This window comes from Sebastes fasciatus, chromosome 11 (assembly GCF_043250625.1).
Source record: "Sebastes fasciatus isolate fSebFas1 chromosome 11, fSebFas1.pri, whole genome shotgun sequence".
NCBI lineage: Eukaryota > Metazoa > Chordata > Actinopteri > Perciformes > Sebastidae > Sebastes > Sebastes fasciatus.
In genome coordinates, this window is record NC_133805.1 from 25,966,260 (window position 1) to 25,988,871 (window position 22,612).

General features: G+C 40.2%; 1 protein-coding gene across 2 annotated transcripts in view; it reads left to right on the forward strand.

Moving 5' to 3' along the window:
* LOC141777532 (guanine nucleotide exchange factor VAV3-like) overlaps window positions 1–22,612 on the forward strand; it is a 61,411-nt gene that overhangs the window by 20,711 nt on the left and 18,088 nt on the right. For both annotated transcript variants that reach the window (XM_074651851.1, XM_074651852.1), the window contains exons 12-23: window positions 619–705; window positions 3,088–3,173; window positions 3,348–3,480; window positions 5,965–6,074; window positions 8,086–8,187; window positions 8,707–8,798; window positions 9,610–9,632; window positions 11,689–11,713; window positions 14,867–14,997; window positions 18,559–18,624; window positions 18,874–18,908; window positions 19,053–19,169. In XM_074651851.1, coding sequence (XP_074507952.1) covers window positions 619–705; window positions 3,088–3,173; window positions 3,348–3,480; window positions 5,965–6,074; window positions 8,086–8,187; window positions 8,707–8,798; window positions 9,610–9,632; window positions 11,689–11,713; window positions 14,867–14,997; window positions 18,559–18,624; window positions 18,874–18,908; window positions 19,053–19,169 — 1,007 coding nt within the window. The remainder of the gene's footprint in view (window positions 1–618; window positions 706–3,087; window positions 3,174–3,347; window positions 3,481–5,964; window positions 6,075–8,085; window positions 8,188–8,706; window positions 8,799–9,609; window positions 9,633–11,688; window positions 11,714–14,866; window positions 14,998–18,558; window positions 18,625–18,873; window positions 18,909–19,052; window positions 19,170–22,612) is intronic.

Consider the following 22,612-nt stretch of genomic DNA (forward strand, 5'->3'; position numbering starts at 1 on the left):
ACATACAACATAAACATCCAGTATAAAGGTCGACATTTTATGAAGTGCACTTTTTCTCTTTCTTGCCAAGAGTTTGATGAGAAGATCTCATGTCTGTAAGTTAAATATGAAGCCGCGGCCGCTTAGCTTAGCATAAAGACTGGAAATGGAGAAACGACTATCTTGGCTCTGTCCAAATGTAACAAATTCCGCCTACGAGCACCTCTAAAGCGAACTAATTAACACGTTATATCTTGTTTTTTGAAATCGGTACCAAAGATTAAGTTGCAGTTTTATGGGGGGTTATGTTCTTGACTATTCCCCTTAAAAAAACACAATTTGTCATTTTTACACTTTGGTTTGAACCAGTTGGCTACCTTAGTTTCTAGTCTTTATGCTAAGCTAAGTCAGCCTAACGCTCTCCTGGCTTCAGCTTCATATAGAACGGTCAGATACGAGAGTGATATCGATGTTCTTATCTAACTCTCAGAAAGTGAATAGGCGTGTTTTGAATAATATTTCCCAAAATGTACAACATATTTCACTACCTCCAGACTGAACTAACCCAACAAAATAATGTGTGTGTTTGTGTCTGTGTATGTGTGTGTGTGTGTGTGTGTGTGTGTGTGTGTTGCCCAGGACCTGGCTCAGTTTGTCAACGAGGTGAAGAGAGATAATGAGACTCTAAGGGAGATCGACCAGTACCAGAGGTCCATTGAAAACCTGGTAAATCAAAATATTTTTCTACACTTATCAGCAGCTGTTTGTGTACACTTTATATAAGTACGAAATATCAGGATGTCATGTTGTTTCCTTTTTTTAGACAGTCGGCTTTGCGCGTCAAGTTTCACCCAACATGGACAGTCAAATGTGGCACAGTGTGAGGGAATCAGCCAATGATACAGGATCTAACTCAGACACCTGCTCTAACTCTAGACTTAAAGGGTTAATGCAGGTGAAAGCTAAAATACTTAACTGACTTCACCTGGATTAACCTAATCATTGTTAATGTCGGGCCACTGTGCATTTCTGCAAATTTCTGTGATTTATATTTATAGATTTTTTTTCCTTTTTCATAATTTTTTTTCTCAAGCATTAATAAATTCGTTAAATTAATCTCCAACAATTTTGATAATTGGTTAATAGTTTTTTTTATGCAAAAATGTAAAATATTCCCTTGTTTCAATTTCTCAATGTAGGGATTTGTTCCTTCTCTTTATCATATATGATAATGATTATCTTTTTAGACTGCTAGCCAGGCAAAAACAAGACATTTGAATAGGTCACCTTAGGGTTTGGGACATTTTAAAGGGCATTTTTCACTATTTTCTGACATTTTATGGAAAACTATTAATTTAGAAATGAATCAGCAAAAGAATCAATAATTAAAATAAATGTTAGCTGCAGCCTTAAACCAGTTAAAGGAGTCATTCATAGCAGCCACATCTCAATAAGGAATTATTACTATCATCAAAATATCAAATTAAACAGCTTTTATATCTCTGTGAGAGACTCTCTGAAAATGAGGGTTTCAGCGTAGAATGCAATACCATAAATCTCCCTCAAGGATATCATATGTAAGGTGAAATATATGGAATACACCTCATACATAAGGCAAGAGATGTCATCACACAGTGTGGTAATAAGAAAGTGGAACAGGATGAGATGAGATGAGGTGGTGTAGCAGGATGGAAAAAGTGTAACCAGCATCATCATTATGAGTGAGAGAGCTTGTCGGGTTATAAAGACCTCTCCTTGTCTTGATTGAACCAAATTGGTGATTTGAGTGAATGTCATTGGTGATAACAAGAGTCTGCCGATACTGATCAGCTGATGGTGCCAGAGCTTACATGATGTTTTTACTGGGAATACCTCAGTATGTATCAGTTTGGAGGAAAGAACGAAATATGTTATGTTGGATATCTGGGTTGGGTTGCACTGATTGTGCAAAAGATGGTTACACATTTTAAAGATTTTACTATTATGCTTTTGACTAGAATGGATTACTTATTTATGCATTTATTTCATATATTTCATACATAATCAGCCCTGTCTCCTAAAAATAACGCTCCCAGACAGCTAAATTGCATTCTCAATTACGTTTGGAAGGAAATGTATTTAGTCGCAGATTACGTTTCTCTTTGACGTATCACAAATATGTTTGTAAGTCCGCGGACAGCAGCAGCAAGTGACATAGTATAACGTTGTATTTCGAGCGACCATGAATGAAAGTTACGTTAAATAATAACGTTTTTGATAATAATGATTATAACAAGCGAGAAAGTCTACTACTGGTGGGTGGGATTGGAGTTGGATGGGTCCGACAAACACTGGACTTTCCCCCAGGAGACCACTGTTTGTGTCCTGTGTGAAACATAATCATTTTAATTCACACCATGATGTTATTTAATAAACCCAGTAGTTTTGTTGCCTGAAACCTAACTAAATAGTTTTGTTGCGTTTTCTTTTTGTTTTGTTTGAGGTTTTCCTCAAAACGTATTTTGGTTATGCAGTTTAGTTGTATGGGAACTAGGGCTGTCAATTGATTAAAATATTTAATCGTGATAAATCGCATGAATGTCCATAGTTAATCGTGTTCACAAATTAATTAAAAAAATTTGTATCTGCTCAAAATGTACCTTAAAGGGAAATTTGTCAAGTGGGAGTGGGCAAATATGCTAGCGTTATGCAAATGCATGTATTTTTTTATTACCGGAAATCAATTAACAAATATTGTCCAGAAACCCTCACAGATACTGCATTTAGCATAAAAAATATGCTCAAATCATAAAACAGGCAACAGCTTGCAGTGTGTCAGTGTGCTGACTTGACTATGACTTGCCCTAAACTGCATGTGATTATCATAAAGTGGGCATGTCTGTAAAGGGGAGACTCGTGGGTACCCATAGAACCCATTTTCATTCACATATCTTGAGGTCAGAGGTCAAGGGACCCCTTTGAAAATGGTTAAGCCAGTTTTTCCTCGCCAAAGTTTAGCACAAGTTTGGAGCGTTATTTGGCGTCCTTCACGACAAGCTAGTATGACCTGGTTGGCATCAATAGGAACGTATTTTTTTTAATCTTAACTCTCTATTATTTTACTTTCAGAATCAGCCTCTAATCAGCTTCGGTCGACCAAAAGGTGACGGAGAGGTGCGCATAATCTCCAGTGTTGACAAGAGGAAACAGGACAGGTTGTTCTGCTTCAACTTCATTATTTTGAAAATGAAATTAGGATTACAGAAACACACATGAAATGTCTGATGAAGTTCGCTTTATTGCTATTGGATACATTTACCATAAGGGTCGACAGTGTGCAAGAGCTCATTTTTATATACTATATAACATTCTGTCTTCTTATTTTACAGGCACATCTTTCTATTTGATGTGGCTGTCATTGTTTGCAAGAGGAGAGGAGACAACTATGAGATGAAGGACATACTTGACCTCAACAACTTCAAGATCACAAACAACCCCACCTCGGACAGAGAGAGTAAAAAGGTCAGTTGGATGCGACACACAATATACCCTCTATCTATACATATAATTACACAGATGCTGCATATATTGCTGCATTGAATATCGTCTCTCTATCTGTATCCCCCTCCCATTTTGATTACTTTCACGGCTCATACCAATAAACTATGGAAACGTTGCTATTCAACATCTGTTTGGCTGCAGATGTTATTGCTAAAATAAATGTTGGATGCCTCATAAGAGTAATCTAGATTGATAGTCTCTCCCTTTCTGGTGTTGGGTCAGCCACCCCTCACAGTTTACACAGTGTGCTATTTTTCACCTCGTGGGAACGTTCGCAGGCCGTATCGTAGTGGAGGGGACTTGTTGATGTCTTGTTGATGTATGCCCACAGATGGTGTCTTCTCACTCCGGTGCTGATTGCTAATGTGAAACTGACAGCTTGCCAGAATGGGATGGTTCTGTGGTTTTTATCAAAGGGACTCCATTATCATCCTCATTTACTCTATTGTGCAGTGATTGGTATTTAACAAGTATGGTCATGGTCTTGATGTGTTTTTGTGGATTATGTGTGTGGTTGTCATTATTCAGGGTTGTATCTACCATTATGTCTAAATTAACATGTATGCAATTTTGCCCGGATGTGACATTATTTTCTATCCCGTTCACCTTCCAACATTTTGCTGCACAAAAGGACACCGACACGTGTAAGAATTAATTTGTAGCGAGACACAGACACACAGAAAAAGACAAATATCCCCCGACATACAGATACTGTGTAACTACATTTAAGCTATATAAGCTACACTCACCTCAACACACACTCACAAACACACACATACACACACACCGCAGGACAGAGATGCTAATATCAGGTGATGAATGTGTGCAGTCCTCCAAGGCTGCTTATAGCTATATATCATTTTCTGCTAAATGAAACTTCAGAGTGTGAATGTGGTGCCACTGAGCACCCACACAGTCATCAATGATTTAACACTCAGCAGAGCTCTAAAACACTCAGGACTTTGCAGGGCTGGCCAATCACTGACGGGTAAACCCTACCACTTTTCCTGTTATTAGATATGACACAACACGCTAGAACAGATTAGGGTGGCAAAAACCGAGAGGTTTGGGAATTGATTGAAAATCGTTCCCAAATATGCCCCTGGGTAACGCATTTAACGTGTTAAGTGCTGCAGTGGTAGGAGATATTTGGTGGTCAGCGGTTGCCAAGCTGTGAATGTATTGCTGAAGAGAAAACAAGCAAGCAATAGTAGTATTTTACACCCAGAATTTTGTAAGATTGATGAAACACCGTAGTGGACTTTTGCAACTGTGGTTTAAAAGTTTTGATGGTGTTTCTAAATTTAGGATGTATTTGGAAAAGATAGATCGAAGGGCGTCTTTGGTTCCTCTGAGGCAGATTAGCAGACTCTGCCTCACTGTCATCGCAGTTTAAGTCCTCTTAGGGCAGAACTTTGCACTGTAAAATATTTGACTGTACATTTATTTATATTTGACTGTACTAGTTGCCTTACTTTCACTTTCAAGTCATCATTTTTACAGTAAATTATTGTGAAATAACAGCTGTATACTGTGATCTCACAATAGCTATGCCAGTATATTACTGATTCAGTAGTATGCAACTTCACAGATAATGTCCAGATTATTGTGATTTAGCAGTATGCTGCTGTAGAAGTATTGTGTTTCACTGTAACTTCACAGTAAATGCCCATCAAATGACTGTGATTTAGCAGTATGCTGCTATAGAATTACTGGATTTAACTATAGCTTCACAGTTTATGTCCAGATTACTGTGATTTAGCAGTATGCTGCTGTAGCATTACAGCGTAATCTGTATTAAACTCCTATTGCTGCTGCTCTCTTGATGTTGATAAACCCCCCCCCCCCCCCCCCCAAAAAAAAAACAGCGCCCAACTCACTCTTGGTTGATCTGGTGGCCTAGTGGCACCAATCTTTGCACGTGGCACATGATTGATGACGGCATTAATGGTGGTACATCAGACCGTTTAATCAACATGAATTACACATGGATTTCTTGGGTATATTGTATTTTCTTTCCAGTTTTTACACAATTGGCTTTTTTTTGTAACAGCCACATCACAAGTAGCATTTAGCTCGGTAGGCATCCTCCGTTATTTGAAACAGTGCACCTATTTATGTAACCTCCAGTTACAGAGTATCATGCACTGTATACCTACAAATACATCATAACAACCTGCCTGGGTATCTGAGATTTATGACACAAATGAAAAGAAAAACATGCAAACTCTAAAAAGTGAGACGGTGCAGCTTTAACTCAGATTGCACTTGCTGTAAACTAGCTGCTACTGTGACCACCCACCATTTAACGTGTATATTCTGTGACATAACCATTACAGTAGAAGTGTAGCCATGGTAGTTTCCCTTCTTTATGCACATTAATATGCAAATGTACATATGCATTCGTGAGAAATGCGATTCCTGACTTCTTCTTGACCTCCACAGTGGTGCTACGGGTTCTACGTGACTCACCAGCAGGGGCACGCAGGCTTTGAGCTCTTTTTTAAGACCAGAGAGCTGAAGAAGAAGTGGCTGGATCAGTTTGAAATGGCCATGTAAGTACACGGAGACATGAACACACCACAGTTTGTAACCAACACAGAAGACCAGTGTGTGTATCACACTGTGAACTTGTATGTGTATTTGTGTGCGTGTTGTTTTTTGCCTTTGTTTGCATGCATGTTATTCCAAGGCCGAGAGAGGTGTTGACTCTTTCATGTGCACTGTTTGATCAGGTCTTTGCCGTAATCAAGCACACACTGCTGACAACAGTACGATAACACACACACACAGACTCACGCATACCCACACAGTACACATAAACTGTTCCAAAGAGCTGCAAAACTACAAAGAAGTCACTTCGCTTCGGCGGTTCTTCAAATCAGTGCTTTATGGAGGTATATTTTTGTATTATTTTGTAACAGTGTGAGGTTTTTCTCAGGCAGATATCCTGTCTGCATCCTTTTGTTATGTTGATTCAAGAGTGTACAGTGTTGTTTTGACATTACGCTCTGATTGACTGAACAAATGCGTTTGTGTTTGGGGTGGATATGTATGAAAACAATCTTCCTGATATGCATGCTGACTATCCGCTATGGCCTTCCTGAATACAATTTCCCTTCCCATAGTGTTCTGGATTGTACTTTATGTATGCACTGTAGCAAAACAATGCGGTAAGGTAGGGATGCACATTAATCAATGCGCTTCTCTTTCTCTAAGTTGAACTGAAAGTAGTCACGCATGAGTTCATAAACCTACATGACCACTAGACCGTGACACCTGCTCAAAACCTCATGTGTAATTTCCACAATTTAAAGAGGAAATAACCATTTTCCAACCCCTTCTTCTTCAAAAACTATTTTTTTTTGCACAAACACAGGGTTTGTGTCTGAAAACAGCTATGTGTGCCTCTGTGCATTGGGTAACCACACCAGAAGGGGTCCATTCAGAAAGTGAGAATTGTACCTGTAAAGAGGATGTGGGCTCCTCATGAAGGACTCACTTATGGGAGCACTCAGTTTAAGTGGCTTCTGGATGGTGTGTTCAACACAAAAAGGTGTTTTTTGTGTCAGTCGTATTTGTTCACATTCCAGATAGCCTGCTTATTTCTGCTGTGCATGTTGCCCCTCTCACATTTGAACACATGCGGCTCAAAATTGGATTCGTCTGGACTCATTCAAGCCCTTTTCATTTACACGTACACATGCACCGGGGGTAAAATTGCTTTTACTTCAGCCAGAAGTAGGAAGGAATGAGCAGGAATGAAGTAAACAAATTGCAGATTATCTTTGACACAGCAAAGTAGTTTTATTCAGTTGATAAAGGAATGATTAAGAACGTTTTGTAGATTGAGCAAATTGAAAGAAAATTGTTCCCACTGCTGACTGAAATATCTCAACAATCATCAGATGGGTTGCCATAACATTTTGCACAGACACTCATGGTCTCCAGAGGATGAATCTTAATGACTTTGGTGATCCCCTGATTGTTCCTCTAGCGCCACCATGAGGTTGACATTTGTGGTTTTAATCCCCTGACTTTTCATTTAACTATTTCTGTTTGTCCAATACTTGAATTAATGACATTCCCATTAGCCTCAGCTTTACTTTGTGTTTAGTGCTAATTACCAAATGTAAGCATGCTAACACGCTAAACTAAGATTGTTAACATGGTAAACAGTATACCACAATCACAAGGTAGCCACGCTCTAAAGCATCCCCTGCTTTATGGTCTATTTGACTCTAAATGGGACCATAATCTACTAACTGAACATCATGCTGTATTGAAGAAGACTTGAAACTAGCAATTGAGACCATAAACTCATGTTTACAATGTTTACTGAGGTAATAAATCAAGAGAGAAGTAGGCTCATTTTCTCATAGACTTCTATACAATCAGACTTCTTTTTGCAACTAGATGAGTCGCCCCCTGCTGGCTGTTAGAGAGAATGCAAGTTTAAGGCACTTCAGCATTGACTTCACTGTTCAGACCTGGAGGTTGTCGCCAGCAGTAGATTCTCATTTAATGTTCATTTAACAATTCTTTTGTTCTTTTCCCCTGTCTCAGATCAAATATCCGACCGGAGAAAGCCAACCACAACACCCACCAGTTCATTATGCACACCTTTGAAAGGATCACTTCCTGTAGTCACTGTCACCTGTTGCTCAGGTAATATTCAGGCATTATGAACCGACTCTTCTGTTTTTGGATAATTATTTAGACCTGATGAAGCCCCTGTAGACCAAGAGTGAGACAGGGTGAACAGGAACTGTAACTGCACACATTGTTCTAGGATGGCAAATCATCATGTGTTATTGCACTGAAAATACACTTTCAAAATATTTTTCACAGTGAAGGTATGAAAGGAACATCATGACATTTTTACATTTCAGTCTTAAGTCAGTTTTCCTCAGGCACTTTATTTTAAATTAAGCCTCTCACTTAACTGGAAATGGCTTATTAATACTGGGTTTAATTGAAATAACTAGGGACAACAGACTGTTAGCTGTCTCAGTTCTCACAGCAGACAATATCAGTTTTATGGTTTTGGAAAGCTGAAGGACATTTCCTGTGCCATTTTTTTTCTTATCTTGACTGTGACAGGAGCCTGAGATTTCAAAATGTCAAGGTATTTGTCGTAAGGACGCTGTTATACATGAAATATATCCTGTGGTTTATTGTGTCCAGGGGCATCTTTAACCAGGGTTATCTCTGTCTAAAATGTGGACTGGGGGCTCATAAGGAGTGTCTTGGTCGACTGGGAATCTGTGGGAGAACAGGTGAGATCCTCCAGAACTGATTGTGTTTCACTTTTTGAACACTGTGGTCCGTAACATCTTATCGTTAAAACTAATGGCATCATTTCCATAATATTTGCATCCCTCAGAGAACATTTTGGTGACCTTTCCGCTAGCGCCACCATCAGGCCACGATTTCCACCCAAAATATACACCCAAAATATCAAAATCTAAAAGGCAGATTGCCATGAAATTTACTGAGCGCATTCATGCTCCCTAAAGGCGGACCTCTTTACATTTTGGGCACTCTGTGAGCTTTCGTCTAGCACCACACACACACACACGTTCCAGATTGCCCACCTTGTACATAAGATATCTAACAGCTGGCATACTGTGGAAACTGTTGTAAAAAACACGTATCTCTCTGGATGACGTGACCTTCCGTTACTTTGCCACCCTCAGGCTCCAATTTCCACTTACCTTTATTTCCCCCTTCAAAAATCACAATTCTGTAAAAACAAACCTGCAAATTACACATGAAGTTTAGCAGTTAAAGCTGAATAATGTCGTAAATATATTCAGCAGTTGTTGCATCTTATTCCTGTGTCAAGCTTTAGCTCTTTGTCACCAGTCTGGGGCTGTGGTCCAGGTACATTCTCCTCCCTGAATGCACAGACAGCTAAAGGCAGCTCAGGCCGTTGACAAGCCCTCTCAGCAGAAGCGCTGTGGTCTTTATGCATTCTGAGGCGTGATGAGGGCCAGCAGAGGTTGACAGTTGAGGTTGTATGTCAGGAAGCCACCACACACTCATATTGTATTCTTCTCACTGTGTCTGTCTCTCACCTGACTGCAGATTCTGCCAAGCCGAAGCCCAAGGTAAGACCCGGACTGTTTCTCCTCTTTGACTTAGACACCAGCATAATACGTGAAGCATAACAGATAAGATAATATGACACACATGAGGAGTTCTGATTGGCCAGATTCCTGTCAACACATACCAGCTGGCCAATGAGATCTCCTGCTGCGTCTTTAAATGCAATCGATAATGTAACCAGGGCCGTAGTCAGGGTTTAGAAATTAGTGAGGTCCACAATTTTTTCTTTTAATGGAGCTTATTTACTGCATTTCTGGTCGACACCTTTGTTGAGGTGGTGAATTGAAGCCAGATTGTAGAAATTATATTATATTATTATTATCATTATATGTATAACGATGCCTCTCACACATTTAATTTCACTCAAGGGCGTAGGTTTCGTTTCAACATTGAGGGGAAGACACAAGTTTTGAGCGTCAAAGCTTCATTTTAAGATTCAAGGTTCTTTATTTGTCACATTTCAATTCCAGCAAAGCGGTCATTGGCAATGCAAATCTTTGGTCTCAGGTTCCTTCAACAATGCTCATAATATATGTATATCTATATAAAAGGGGAAATCCCAGAAGTAAATGTGAAAGCAAAATGATAATGTAAGGCCTAAAATAGTGCAGATAAAAGAAATATAAACATAAGTAAATATTAAATAGTAATGTAGATGTAAATTTGCAATTTAGTTGATGACAGTATTTCAGATGGGAAAACTGAATGTAAACAGGATGTAGTATGTAATAATGAGAAGTACTAAAAATATATATATAGAGATGTAGACAAGAATGTAGTATATTTCCTGCATTCTGGTGAATTTGAATCATCAATTTATGGTGGAAATGTCTTTATTTATGTAAAGAAAAACAGAAAACACAAAATTCAGGCGGCAGGTTACAAAAATAAATAAATAAATATATACAGTATATGTATATATATATACACATACACATACATGCTGTATATATATACAGTATATATATATATATATTTAATAAAGTTAAAATATATAAAAAATATATAATTTAAAAAAATCTACCTGCCTTATTTATTCTGCGGTGCATTACATTATTGCTCTGCTGATATGGTGGTATCTTCTTCAGACTATCTGACAAACTGAGAACCCCGTTTGGGACTCTGGCGTTGATCTTCTTCGGAGGTGGAAAAATAAAACTATCTGAAAATACTTCTGATCAGGCATAAATCTCACCAATATGTGACTTATTGTCCATACAAATGTTAACTTCACCACCTCCAATAAAGTGCAGCTGACGGCCAATCCCTCAGCTTTTCATTTGGAAGCATCCTGGAGTCTGGTTACAGTCCCAAACAGAGCAAAGGTGTCTGTAAGCGAGATGGAAGCAGAAACAGTGACACAGAGCTACCGGTCAGAGGAAAGACGCCACACTGCAGTCCAAACTTTTTACAACTCAATAACTGTAGGCTACAGTAACCTATATAATGCAGGATTATCCCATCAATCACATGCAGAGAGGCAATGTTTTTTTTAGGAAATAATTACCAAGGTAGAAACACAAGTCATAATAAAACTATAACCTATAATTGAACATTTACGAAGTCTATATATTCTTATTCCTGTGGTACACTTAAAGCTCCATATAAGTTATCTGTGAGGTATGAGGGCTTTTACTTTTGAGACCCTAGATAGAGAAAATGAGTTCTTCCACTTCGCAACAAACGTAAGAAATTCAAGTTTGCCTCCCAGACATTTCCTGTTTCTTCCATTTGTGATAGCTAAACTAAAAAGTGAACACTCAATGATACCCAGGTTGGTTGTGGACAAAATGAGGATAATAATTTATTAGATTTTTTTTCCCAAAAAGACAAAACGCCTAGAAACAGAACTACATTTTTTATGTCTGTCTTTCACTTTTAAAATGGTTCGACAACACGTCTAAAGAGTATAACACTCATAGATGATTGTGAAGACTCATTCTTCAGGTCAAGCTGATCCTCCACAAGGAGTAAGAATGACCTCTCCATATTCTCTTTCTCTGTCAATAATTCTGCTTTCTTTTCTCTGTCTTACTTACTTTCTCTCTCCATCCACAGGAGATCACCACACCACCAGATCCAGGTCAGTATAGCTTGACCACCTCAACACTCATGTGAACCCGCTAAGAGCGTCTTTACGTGGTACCTCTTAAACTGCTTTCATCTCGGCCCTGTAACAAAACAGAAACACAGACAGGATGAAAAGGAGACGGTTAGTCAGAGGCCAGAGTGAGACCTGGAGGAGAAGGATGGTGGTTTAAAGCTAACCCTCAGATGTTATCATACCCCTCCCGCACATTTATGATCAAATATTACTCAACTCTTTCTTTTTTTTTCCTTTCCAAAGAACCCTGAATATGTTTTCTTAGAAATGCACTGACATGAATCTTCCCTGCTCACACAGAGTTCAAATGAGCAACAACAGACAAATATATTTGAGTATGAATAACAAATGAATAATAGGACGCAGAAGCAATCCTTAACCAATGCACAAAAAAAGCCCTTTTCGCACTGCATGCCGCGATGCCTAAACCCAAGACGGCATTGAGATGAATTGGAGTGGGTGGAATCATTATGAGGACTATACGGCAGGAGAAATGCTGGCAAAAAAGCACTTCCAGCAGTCTATATGCCTCGGCCTCAACCGCTGAGCTGTGCCTTTTGTGATAAATCAATTTCCATAAGGGGCTTTATGAGAAAGACAGCCACAGCCGCGCTTATTGTTCTTATTAAATAAAAACATGAATGTGAGATATTCCATTCATCAGAGGTCACCGTCAGCTAATAGTTTCCTCGGGCTGGTTTGCAGGGGAGCCATGGCTGCGAGGGAGAAGTGTCTGACGGGGCTAGATGTGTGAGTCTGTGGAGAGTAAGTGGCTGTGTCTTTTAAGTTGGCAGGGGTGTTTAGTCTTAGCCTTAGCCGGATGCTTGTGGCGGTGTTTGTCTGCCATGCGGAGGAAAGATTGGAGCTAGCACCGTACAGGAATCAAAGAGATTAATTTCCTGTGAGTGTAAATTGCTGCTTTTTAGGATTGGTGATGCCGTTCTTGTGGTTTAGACCTCAATCATATTTATGCACATGTTGGAGATAAATTGTGCTGAAACCTTTAGGACAATGACAGAGAGAATTTGCTTTTATGTACATGATTGGTGCAAGAAATACAAATAATTAACAAACAAACACCACCTCCTATTGATGTTTAGTCATGCAGATGTTGTGACATGTCTGGCTCAACCCAGTACAAAGCAGTCGTGATAGAGAATTTTGTTTATCGTGCTTAGAGCATTGAAAAAATAACAGAAAATGCATCAAATATATCGTTTCATTGTGTATTTAGGCTAGGTTACAGTTTGCTCTAATGAGAATAAGAGGTGCCTGTAGACTTAAAAGCATTAGAATCACAATTTCAGTTAAAGTAAATATCAAAGAGGAGCTGTTATGCTCATTTTCCAGCCAGTTCTCCCAGGGCGTCAAATACAGATGCTTTGTCACGGCCGTAGCTGTTCGATACCGCCGCACAAGACACCTTTTAGTGCCTGTATGAGATGCACTGGGCAGTCCATTAAAGCTGCAGTGGGTAGACATGGAACAAATATGATTTCAAAAAGTTATTTTTATAAAACGGTCACTATATCCTGACAGTAGTGCATGAGACAGGTAATCTGACAAAACTCATGTGCCTCTGTGTCCTCCGGTGCTCCTAATGGCGTCTGCAAGATTTCACAGACCGGAGGAAAACAACCAATCAGAGGCGAGTCCAGCCGTCCAACTGCCGTCTTTGAGAGCCGGCTGTCAATCATTTGCGAACTCCGACCAAACGGTCAAACTAGGCAGCGCTGATCAAATATGAATCAATATTCTGTTTCTGTATATGCCCATTTCTCACCTCAAATGTTTTCAGAATCATCTTGTAGTGTACTGTTTCGCTGTAAAATGAGAAAGTTTGTGACCCGGCAGCCATGTTGAGATCATTTGAAGACATACCAAGCACCGCCCACCAGCTGACGCACAGCCAATAGGAACGCTCTCTTTGAAATGACCTTTGATTGGCTAAAGTCTCCCGACACGGGCTAGATTTTTTAAAGCCTGAAAGCAGAGCCATAAGGGGGGGCAGAAGTCTAGTTATCTCTCAGAACACTTGAATTACAATATGCTGAAAGGTTATTATGGAATTTCTGCCCAATGATGCCGAAAATATACTGCGTACTGCCACTTTAACTACAATATAAACCCATCCGCGGCAACAGTAAACGCTCAGAGAAAATGCGCCATGGGTGTGGTGACGTAGTTTAAAGAGCGAAAAGACACACACAGGGCGGAGGGGTGGAAGATGGGTCCAACAAGCACAAGGCTTTCATCCAGGAGACCGGTGTTCGTGTCCTGCATGTTAACTTTCATTTTTACGTTACAATCAGCTGTTCGTTTGTGTCCCGTGTTTACAAAGTTCAGTTTCATTTTCACTTTACAAACGTAGTCATTTTAAGACCAACCTGTTTTTTCCTAAACCTAACTAAGTGGCTTTGATGCCAAAACCTAAAGTGCTGCCAAGGGGACGTGACAAAGCGGCAGTATGTGACGAGTTGGGATAAGAACGTGTTGCGTTTTCAGGTGCATACTGTACTTGTATTTTGTAGAACATGTTTACATGCTTTAATATTCAAAAATGCTTTATTTTTCTCATACCGGCTGTGCTGCAGCTCCTCTTTTCACCCTCCCTCAGCTCCTGCTCAAACAGAGCGTTACACAGTATATATTAATGCTTAAACTCATTTCACCTGTGTGTACAGCCAGGTGTTTGTCATCATATTATTTCGACTGAACTTCTTCCCGCACACTGTGCATGTGTAGGGTTTCTCTCCCATATGGATTCTCGTACGTACACACAATATACCACATTAAAGCAAAGAGAAAAAGCACATAGGCATGATAGGGCCTCTTTAACATCTAGTGTAACTCAACACGTCTAGCAGAATACTTAATATATCTGAGCTTTCCATTTTAGTCATAGTCTGCGCAACATAGCACTCTGTGTCCCTCCTAGATCTCATTCATCAGTGCTCTCGTCCTTATGTCAATTTTCAAAGAATCTCTGTCATACATGGTTGCAGTATTTTTGATCTGTTACCTAAAAGTAATGATGAATCGAGCTACACTCTTGCACCTGCTGCATGTTGCTCTGTATAAGACTCTCTGATAAATGTGAGTATAAATGTGTTTGTATTCCCTGTCTGCTAGGTTTACCCAGGATGGTTGTGATCAGAGACTACAGTGGCATCCCCAATCCCCAGTGCGGGCCCCCACTAAGCATTCATGCGGGGGATGTCATTGAACTGATGTTTGCTGACCTGCACAGCTCCTGGTGGCAGGTGCGTGTCACTCAGCTCATCCTCGTTTTATCTCGACATCTGTGACTCTATGAAAAAATAACATGTTACGGCTCACCGGCTTGGCTCGGTGCACGCAACGTCTCTGCAATCGTGCTGCGTGTCACCTCTTCTTTTTTTCCACCTGCATGTCCCGCTATCTGAAAAAGCTTTCAAAAGTATATTAATGGGGTGACATCAACAATTTATCTCCCTTTGGCCATTATTGTTAGTAAATCACAAATTACATTGCGGTTGTTTTATCACATTCTGTGTCCTGTCAGGTGAGCCATAAATATGACATTATTATGAGGTCAGCGTTAATTAGAAGTATCAGTCGAAGATCTGTATGAACTCCACAGAACCCCAGTTACATTACAAATAGGCTATATGTCTGTTCTTTCACTCCTTGGATTGAATCACAGCCTACAACAGATGATCTAACCAATTAGTGGCTTCAGTTGATGAATTGAGCGCCACAGTGAGACAATAAAACAGCAGACACTGGAGCCTCTGGAGGGTGTTATAATGGTTGGTGCACAACCTCATGTACAGGCACATTTAGCAACCATCTCACGAGGTCAGCCAAAGGTTGACAGCGTTTGACCTTATCTATTTTTGAAAGGATGGGCGATTTATCTGGGGTCTTCCGGCAGCCTCCCTAGCTGTTTCTCACTCTGCTTTATGGCGGCATTAAAGCCTCATCCTCCTGTTGGTGCCGCTCCAATCAGACTGCGGTCTTTGCCAACGGCACGGCTGGGAGTTGGCGGTTAGCCTGATTTCCTATGCTCCATGTTTCTCTCTGTTGTGACAGAGCACAAGGTGGAGGGTGAGGACACGAATGCCAGGAGACTTCTTGTAAGCCGATAGAACGGCTAGCAGAATGTCATGCTGCAGACCTGATGGCACTGCATTGTTTGCTACCATGGTAACCATGCAAGCTGGGAGGGTATAATTAAAGGAATTAAATGATAATACACATTTGTGTCTATCACTGTCTTGTGCATAATGATACTGCAACAAGGCTATTCGCCAAAACGAGTTAGCCTATTTTTTTTGGCTCTTGCATGGCAGTGAATGAGTGCAATTATGCTCACATCACCGGTGCAAAGCTTTTGTACAACAGTGTTAATAAAAAGTACAAACTCTGACTCCAAACCACAATGTATTATCAATCATGATAAAACGTTTTCTGTATGAATTAAGGCTGTCAAAGTTAACACAATGATAACACGTTAACGCAAATCTGTTTTAACGCCACAAATTTCTTTAACGCAACTGTGTGAAATAATTCGGATTGCATCCAATGACTGCACACGAAGTGCCTTTGAGAGCCACCACCGTATCAAAGATCAGAAAGCAAAAGTAGCGGTAGACTTGGGACAGACTACGACGGTGCTCACCAGAGACTATTGGGCTCCACTCAGCTATCACAGTCTCCTTGGGGTGACAGCGCATTATTATGACCAGCAGTGGGAACTTTGGCCGCATGTATTGACTGTTATGGAGACAGTGGAGACTTCATTTTGCTGAAGCCTATGCCAAGCACTTTATGCTAATAGCAAAACAGCGGAAAATTGAACTGTACTGAATAGGTCGAAGCTTCATTCATAACTTTGACATTCAGATTATTATTATTAATAACTTACAGAAACATTGCGGGCAAAGTCCACAGGTCTTCTCTCTCTCAAAAAACACAAAAGGGAGGCACCTGTATTAAAGGGGCTGTCTAGCGGCAATCTAACAGCACCATAAATTATATATTATATTATATTTATATAACCACAATAACACAATTTTTTTAGGGTGATGACATCATAAAATATGATGACACAGCCCTACTGATTGAACATAGCCAAGTCAACACACTGACAGCTGTTGTTGTCTGTTGGGCTTGAGTTTGCCATGTTATGATTTGAGCATATTTTTTATGCTAAATGCAGTACCTGTGAGGGTTTCTGGACAATATTTGTCATTGTTTTGTGTTGTTAATTGATTTCCAATAAGAAATATATACATAACATTTGCATAAAGCAGCATATTTGGCGCTTTCCCATGTTGATAAGAGTATTAAATACTTGACAAAACTCCTTTTAAGGTGCATTTTGATCAGTTCAAAAATATGTGATTAATTTGCGATTCATTGTGATTAACGATGGACAATTATGCAATTTTTTGCAATTAAATGTTTTAATCAATTGACAGCCCTAGCTTAAACATATTTATGGTTTGGAGTCTTTCTTTTTTTCACATTTCTGCGAAAATTCTGCAAAAGCATATCAACAGCTTGTGGTAGTAATGAGCTGAAAAATGTAGGATGCAGTTATAAAAGAGAAGACGATTAAGAAGACTCCAATCTCATATAAACAATACATGTTTTAAAACATGCAAAAAAAAAAAAGACTTTGCAAATGTTCTCAACAAGTTTGTTAGGTCTTACGGTCACACACAATGCGTTTTGGTGGGCAACACTGAATCTAAAGAAAACCCTGTTTGCTTGCAATGAAACCTCCACAGGGTACCTTTAATCTTCAGCGTCCCCAGTGGCGCCAGAGGATGGAATTACAGAACATTGAGAATTCATATCCCCTGTTACCCAGGAGGCAATTATCCCCCATCCCACTGGCAGAACAATACAATCAATCACTGTAATTTCATTTGATCCTTTGGCTGCTGCCTGTTTATGCCAACAGAGTAATAAGTTTAATCTTTATCATACGCTTATCGAGGGCATAACAAATAGAGAGGGGCTCTCAAAAAACCTTTGATGAAATGTTATTACACAGAATGAATCATAGAGATGGGTAAAGATTCGCTTTCCAATCTAGTTACTGCCGGGGCTTGCACGGTCCCAAAAAGCATTTCATACTCTAATAAAGAGGAGTGAGGAGGAAAGCATAAACAGGGCAGGAAGCTGAATGAGGAGCTCCACATGCCCTCAACACTCACTGTCTCCTCAGATTCACTCAATGGACTTCAAATTGACCTCAAACTCAGAACTGGAAATCATGTGATCTTAATGTTGATATATATTACTGCCGACAAGATAATGTACATGACAGAGGATTAAGGTTATGAAATAAACTGTACGTAGGAGCAAGTTTGTATGAAAATAGAGTAATTTGTTTAACCAAAGTGGTTTTATTTAGAAGGAGAAAAAAAGTCTGTCTACACTATGTTTGCTGAAGGAATTAGTGATTTTCATATAAAGCTTGTGTTGTGCTTGAGGCGGGTTCGCTAAAATGCAATTGTTAGTCTTTAGTGCAAGCCAGAGAGCTCATGCTGTTTGGATATTCAAAGACCAGAATAAGATCCATTATTTAGTGTTAAACGAGGCTCTTGTTTTGATGCAGTACAAATCTAACTGCCGGCAGAGTTTGAACCATAATTAACTTGGGCTGCAAATTAGATGCACTGCTTGTTGTGTGCTAATTGCTGAGGATTTATTGAAGCGAGTGTGGGAGGGGAAGAGAAGAAGAGAAAGAGAGAGAGAGAGAGAGAGAGAGAGAGGTGTGTTTGCTTCCAGACAAATATAATGCGATTAACAGCTAGTTGCCATTGCAGGGAAAAATTCTGGCGACAAGCAAGATTGGCTTCTTTCCAAGTGACGCTGTGAGGCCTTGCCCATGTGTAAGTGTGCATATTTTTCGCAATCAATAAGACACATTTAGTATGATTACAATGCATTCAGTGGATAATGGCTACTATTGATGTCTTGGCAGAGAAATGTAGTGCTTTTCAATCGCACTTTTTCGCTGTAGAAGAGCGATTTTAGCCATTAGATGTGGCTTGAATATCACATTACCGCAAATGACCTCCACCCCTCTGTATCGACTCCATAAAAAAACAGAAAATAACCACAATTCTTCTCTTTGCCAGGTTCCAAAACCTGTCGATTACTCTGCCCAGCTCTGGTAAGCGATGAAAACAAATGACTGTAGATTGCTAACAATAACCACAAGTCGTTCTTGCTCTATTTTATTGATTGTATTGGCATCCTCATGTTCAGAATGATTGATTGCAGTGTAAAGTGCAGTAGTTGTTCATTGGTGGTTCAGGTTTGCAGGGCCGATGGAGAGATACCAGGCTGAGGTGGAGCTTCTGGACCGAGGACACAGCACCTATCTGATTCGACACAGGAGCAAAGAGTGCACCGAATACGCCATTAGTATAAAGTAAGTGACATGATGGCTTGTTTCCATACTAAATCTACAATTTTCACTCACAACGGTTTACCAAGAATGGTGGAATAAACAAAACACACACAGTCAGCAGCAGCCTTGTGGGCAAAAACACCTTATTGTGAGAGCAGAGAGGAGAGTGGCGAGAATCATTCAAGCAAACAAAATGCCCACATGCAAATAATAGCTCCGCACAACAATGGTGCCTGGTGTCTGAAAACAAGCAGCTCATCAAATGTTAAAAGTGGACGGGGCCGCAGCAGAAAGAGGTCATGCTGTGTTCATGAAAAACAAGAAGTTATAGTGACTATATAATCTTGAAGAATGGAAAAAGTTTGCCTGGTCTGATGAATCGCAGTTGGTCTTAAAATGCAGATGGTGGGGGACAGAATTAAGTTTAAAGGGTTGTTTTTTGTTGTTCGTTAAAGTCAGGGCCCATGAAATTCACGACTTTGTAGTAATCATGGTATTACTTTCATCATTTAGCTATAGACATTGAGAAATGGCATTTGGATTTGTTAAAGAAGGTGGAGTATTTAGGATTTCCTAACCTGAGATAAGACAGGGTGAAGTAAGATAAGATAGGATTCCTAAAGTCAGTTGGAATTTGCTTTCATAATAACAAATTGGGGAAAAACTCTATCTTAGACTCTTCCTATCCTAATTTAAGACTTAAAGGGACTGTTTGTAACTTTTTACAGGTATAAATCTACCGGGTCGGGATAGCATATGCCCGCTCACATGTGGCCGGAGTTGCTCCTCTGCCTGCTTGCCTTCACTCACACCGCGCGCATTCTCGCTGTCTCGCTCCACTTCTACACATGAACGCGCGCACACTCCACACTGCAGAAGAGTTAGTAGCTCTGAGAATATCTAGTGAATGTACAGTGGACGTTTGTGCAGAAATAAATGCTGCAGCTCCTCCAGATCAACAGAGGTTGATCTGGAGTAATGAGTAACGTTATCGTCTCCGACCGGGTGCTGGTGTCTCCCTGCGGGCGCAGTCGGGAGGCGATAACGTTTCTCTTCCTGCTTCAGCCTCGGCACCGACCTGCTTTTCCTGCTTCAGCCCCGGAGCCCCGGAGGCTGAGGCAGAAGCAGGATGAAGCAGGAAAAGCCAACACTAGGATCAGCATTGATTCATATAGAGACCTTCGTCTGGTCAGCTAACATTACGGCCAAGCAGCTGAAATATAGAGTGATATTGTGGTTTTAGCTGACGTGTGTCGCCTCACTGTTTTGAGCAATCCTCGTTCATGTCTATGTAGAGCGAGCAAGCGCGAGCTCGATGCTGACTTTCGTTGACTTAACGGTCACAGGTATCGCTGTTAACAAGCACTTCTGAAAGTTACAAATAGTCCCTTTAAGAAATAAGTTTCTGTAACACGGGCAGTTCACTAACATTATACCCCAGCTGTTGCTAAAGTTTAGCCGAGGTTGCCTGTGATTAAAATCTTCTATTTTTTAGGCATGTAAACACCTGGAAAGAGACAGTTTAAGCATGTATTTCAATTATTTTGGTGGTCAAAGAGGGAAAACCATGAAAACTATGAATCAGAAGTTATTGTTTATGGACCCACATTGCTTCCACCCCTCAATATTGCACTTGAAAATTGATTTCCAGTTACTATTTGTTACATTGTTTTGAACTGTTTTCATTTGAACTACTCAGGTACAGAAGAAATAGTCCCTATGAAAACTGCTGAGAGCAAGGTCTGTTTCTAGAAAGAGATGTTGCTGTTGTCTTTTTCAAGGCTCTGAGCATCAAACATGAAATTCTGCCTCATTTATATTGATGTACAGGTAGATAACTATACCTTGACCTGGGCAACTTTCTGCATGGCTAGACACTAAAGGTATAACGGTGTTTCTAATATGAGTATTCACCCTTCTTGTGTCAGTGCCACAGGGTTCGTTTGAACTTCACATCATACCTAAACATTATTCCAGTTATTTAAGTTAACCCTGACCGTCTCAGTCCACACATCTCAGCTGAATGCAGCGTGGGGAATGAGATGGAATTGGATGATCTATTTTACCATCTATCTATTGTCTGTCTCTTCTGCTCAGACATATGCTCAAGGAGAGGCTGATAGCTTTGCATCATACTGTTTGCTGCTCTTTGCCTATCAGTCTTAGAAATGTATTTCAAAAGAAGGCCAGCGACGCACTTGCATTGTAGATAAAACATCCATCCCTTTAGGCCTCAATAAATGGCTGCTTTATCTGCAAGTTGAGTGCCTCGGTAGCCTTCTTTTGAAATACAACACTGGCCATTTAACTAGCGAATATCTTTCAGGCTACATCAAAGCTTGTTCAGTCTTTAAAAAGGACTATCGAGTCCTCCCGACCTGACATGACGGCTCCGAGAGATTATAACGATTGAGGGTGCGCTCTGAAATAGTGTTTGGACGTTAAGACTATTTAGCCAGTGACACACCATTCCAGCCCATTTGGTTTCGGTGGACTCATACCGTCCCTCATTCAAAGCTTTGATGTACAGGGCCAGTTTGTGAACACTCCAATCCTAATTGCCTGTCTCACTGCTTAAGATCATTATCAGGATGGCCGTTTGAGATAATGGAGCTTTATACAGAGAGTGGCTACTAATCAACTGGAACTGTCTAGTGTCACTAGACACTACAGTCTGTGTGTGTGTGTGTGTTGAACAATGTTTGTGTGTATGTGTGTTCAGCCTTGGGAGCCTATATAGGACTCACCAAACAGGGCTCATCTGTCTCCATGTGTTATGCACAATATAACTCAACACACATCAATAATGTATGACTCGCCATATATTCATAATATATCTGTCAATTTGCAACATGATCATATGCTCCTTCTTATCCGTTATACAATGCATGGGAGGAGATTTACAATGCGAATCTTCATCCATTGTATCTTGCACATCACAATGTGGGAGTCATGTAATATACAGCACTGTGCTTGACAGCACTCCCCCACTGGTGCCTACAGTATGTATGTACTGAACAGCGTGTATGTGTTTTCAAGGTTGGACCACACTATACTGTTCAACAAAGAAGTCAGCCTGAGCTAAGATTCTCACAGGACATATAAGTATTTGACATTTTTTTCATTATTTAATCAGGCCTATAGCATACACTCTCACAAACTGTAGAGGAAGTTTTGCAGTTATTTGTGATACCGTTTTCTATCATGGATTAAAGCAGCAGTTGGTAGAATTGGAGCAAATATGAAAACGTTTTTTTTTTTAAATGGTCACTATATCCTGACAGTAGTGCATGAGACAGGTAATCTGAAAAAAATTATGTCCCTCTGTGTCCCCCGGTGTCCTCTGGTGCTCCTAATGGCATCTGCAAGATTTCACAGACCGGAGGAAAACAACCAGTCAGAGCCGAGCTGGAGCCTTGCCGTCTCTGAGCAGCTGTCAATCATTCGCGAACTCCGATCAAACG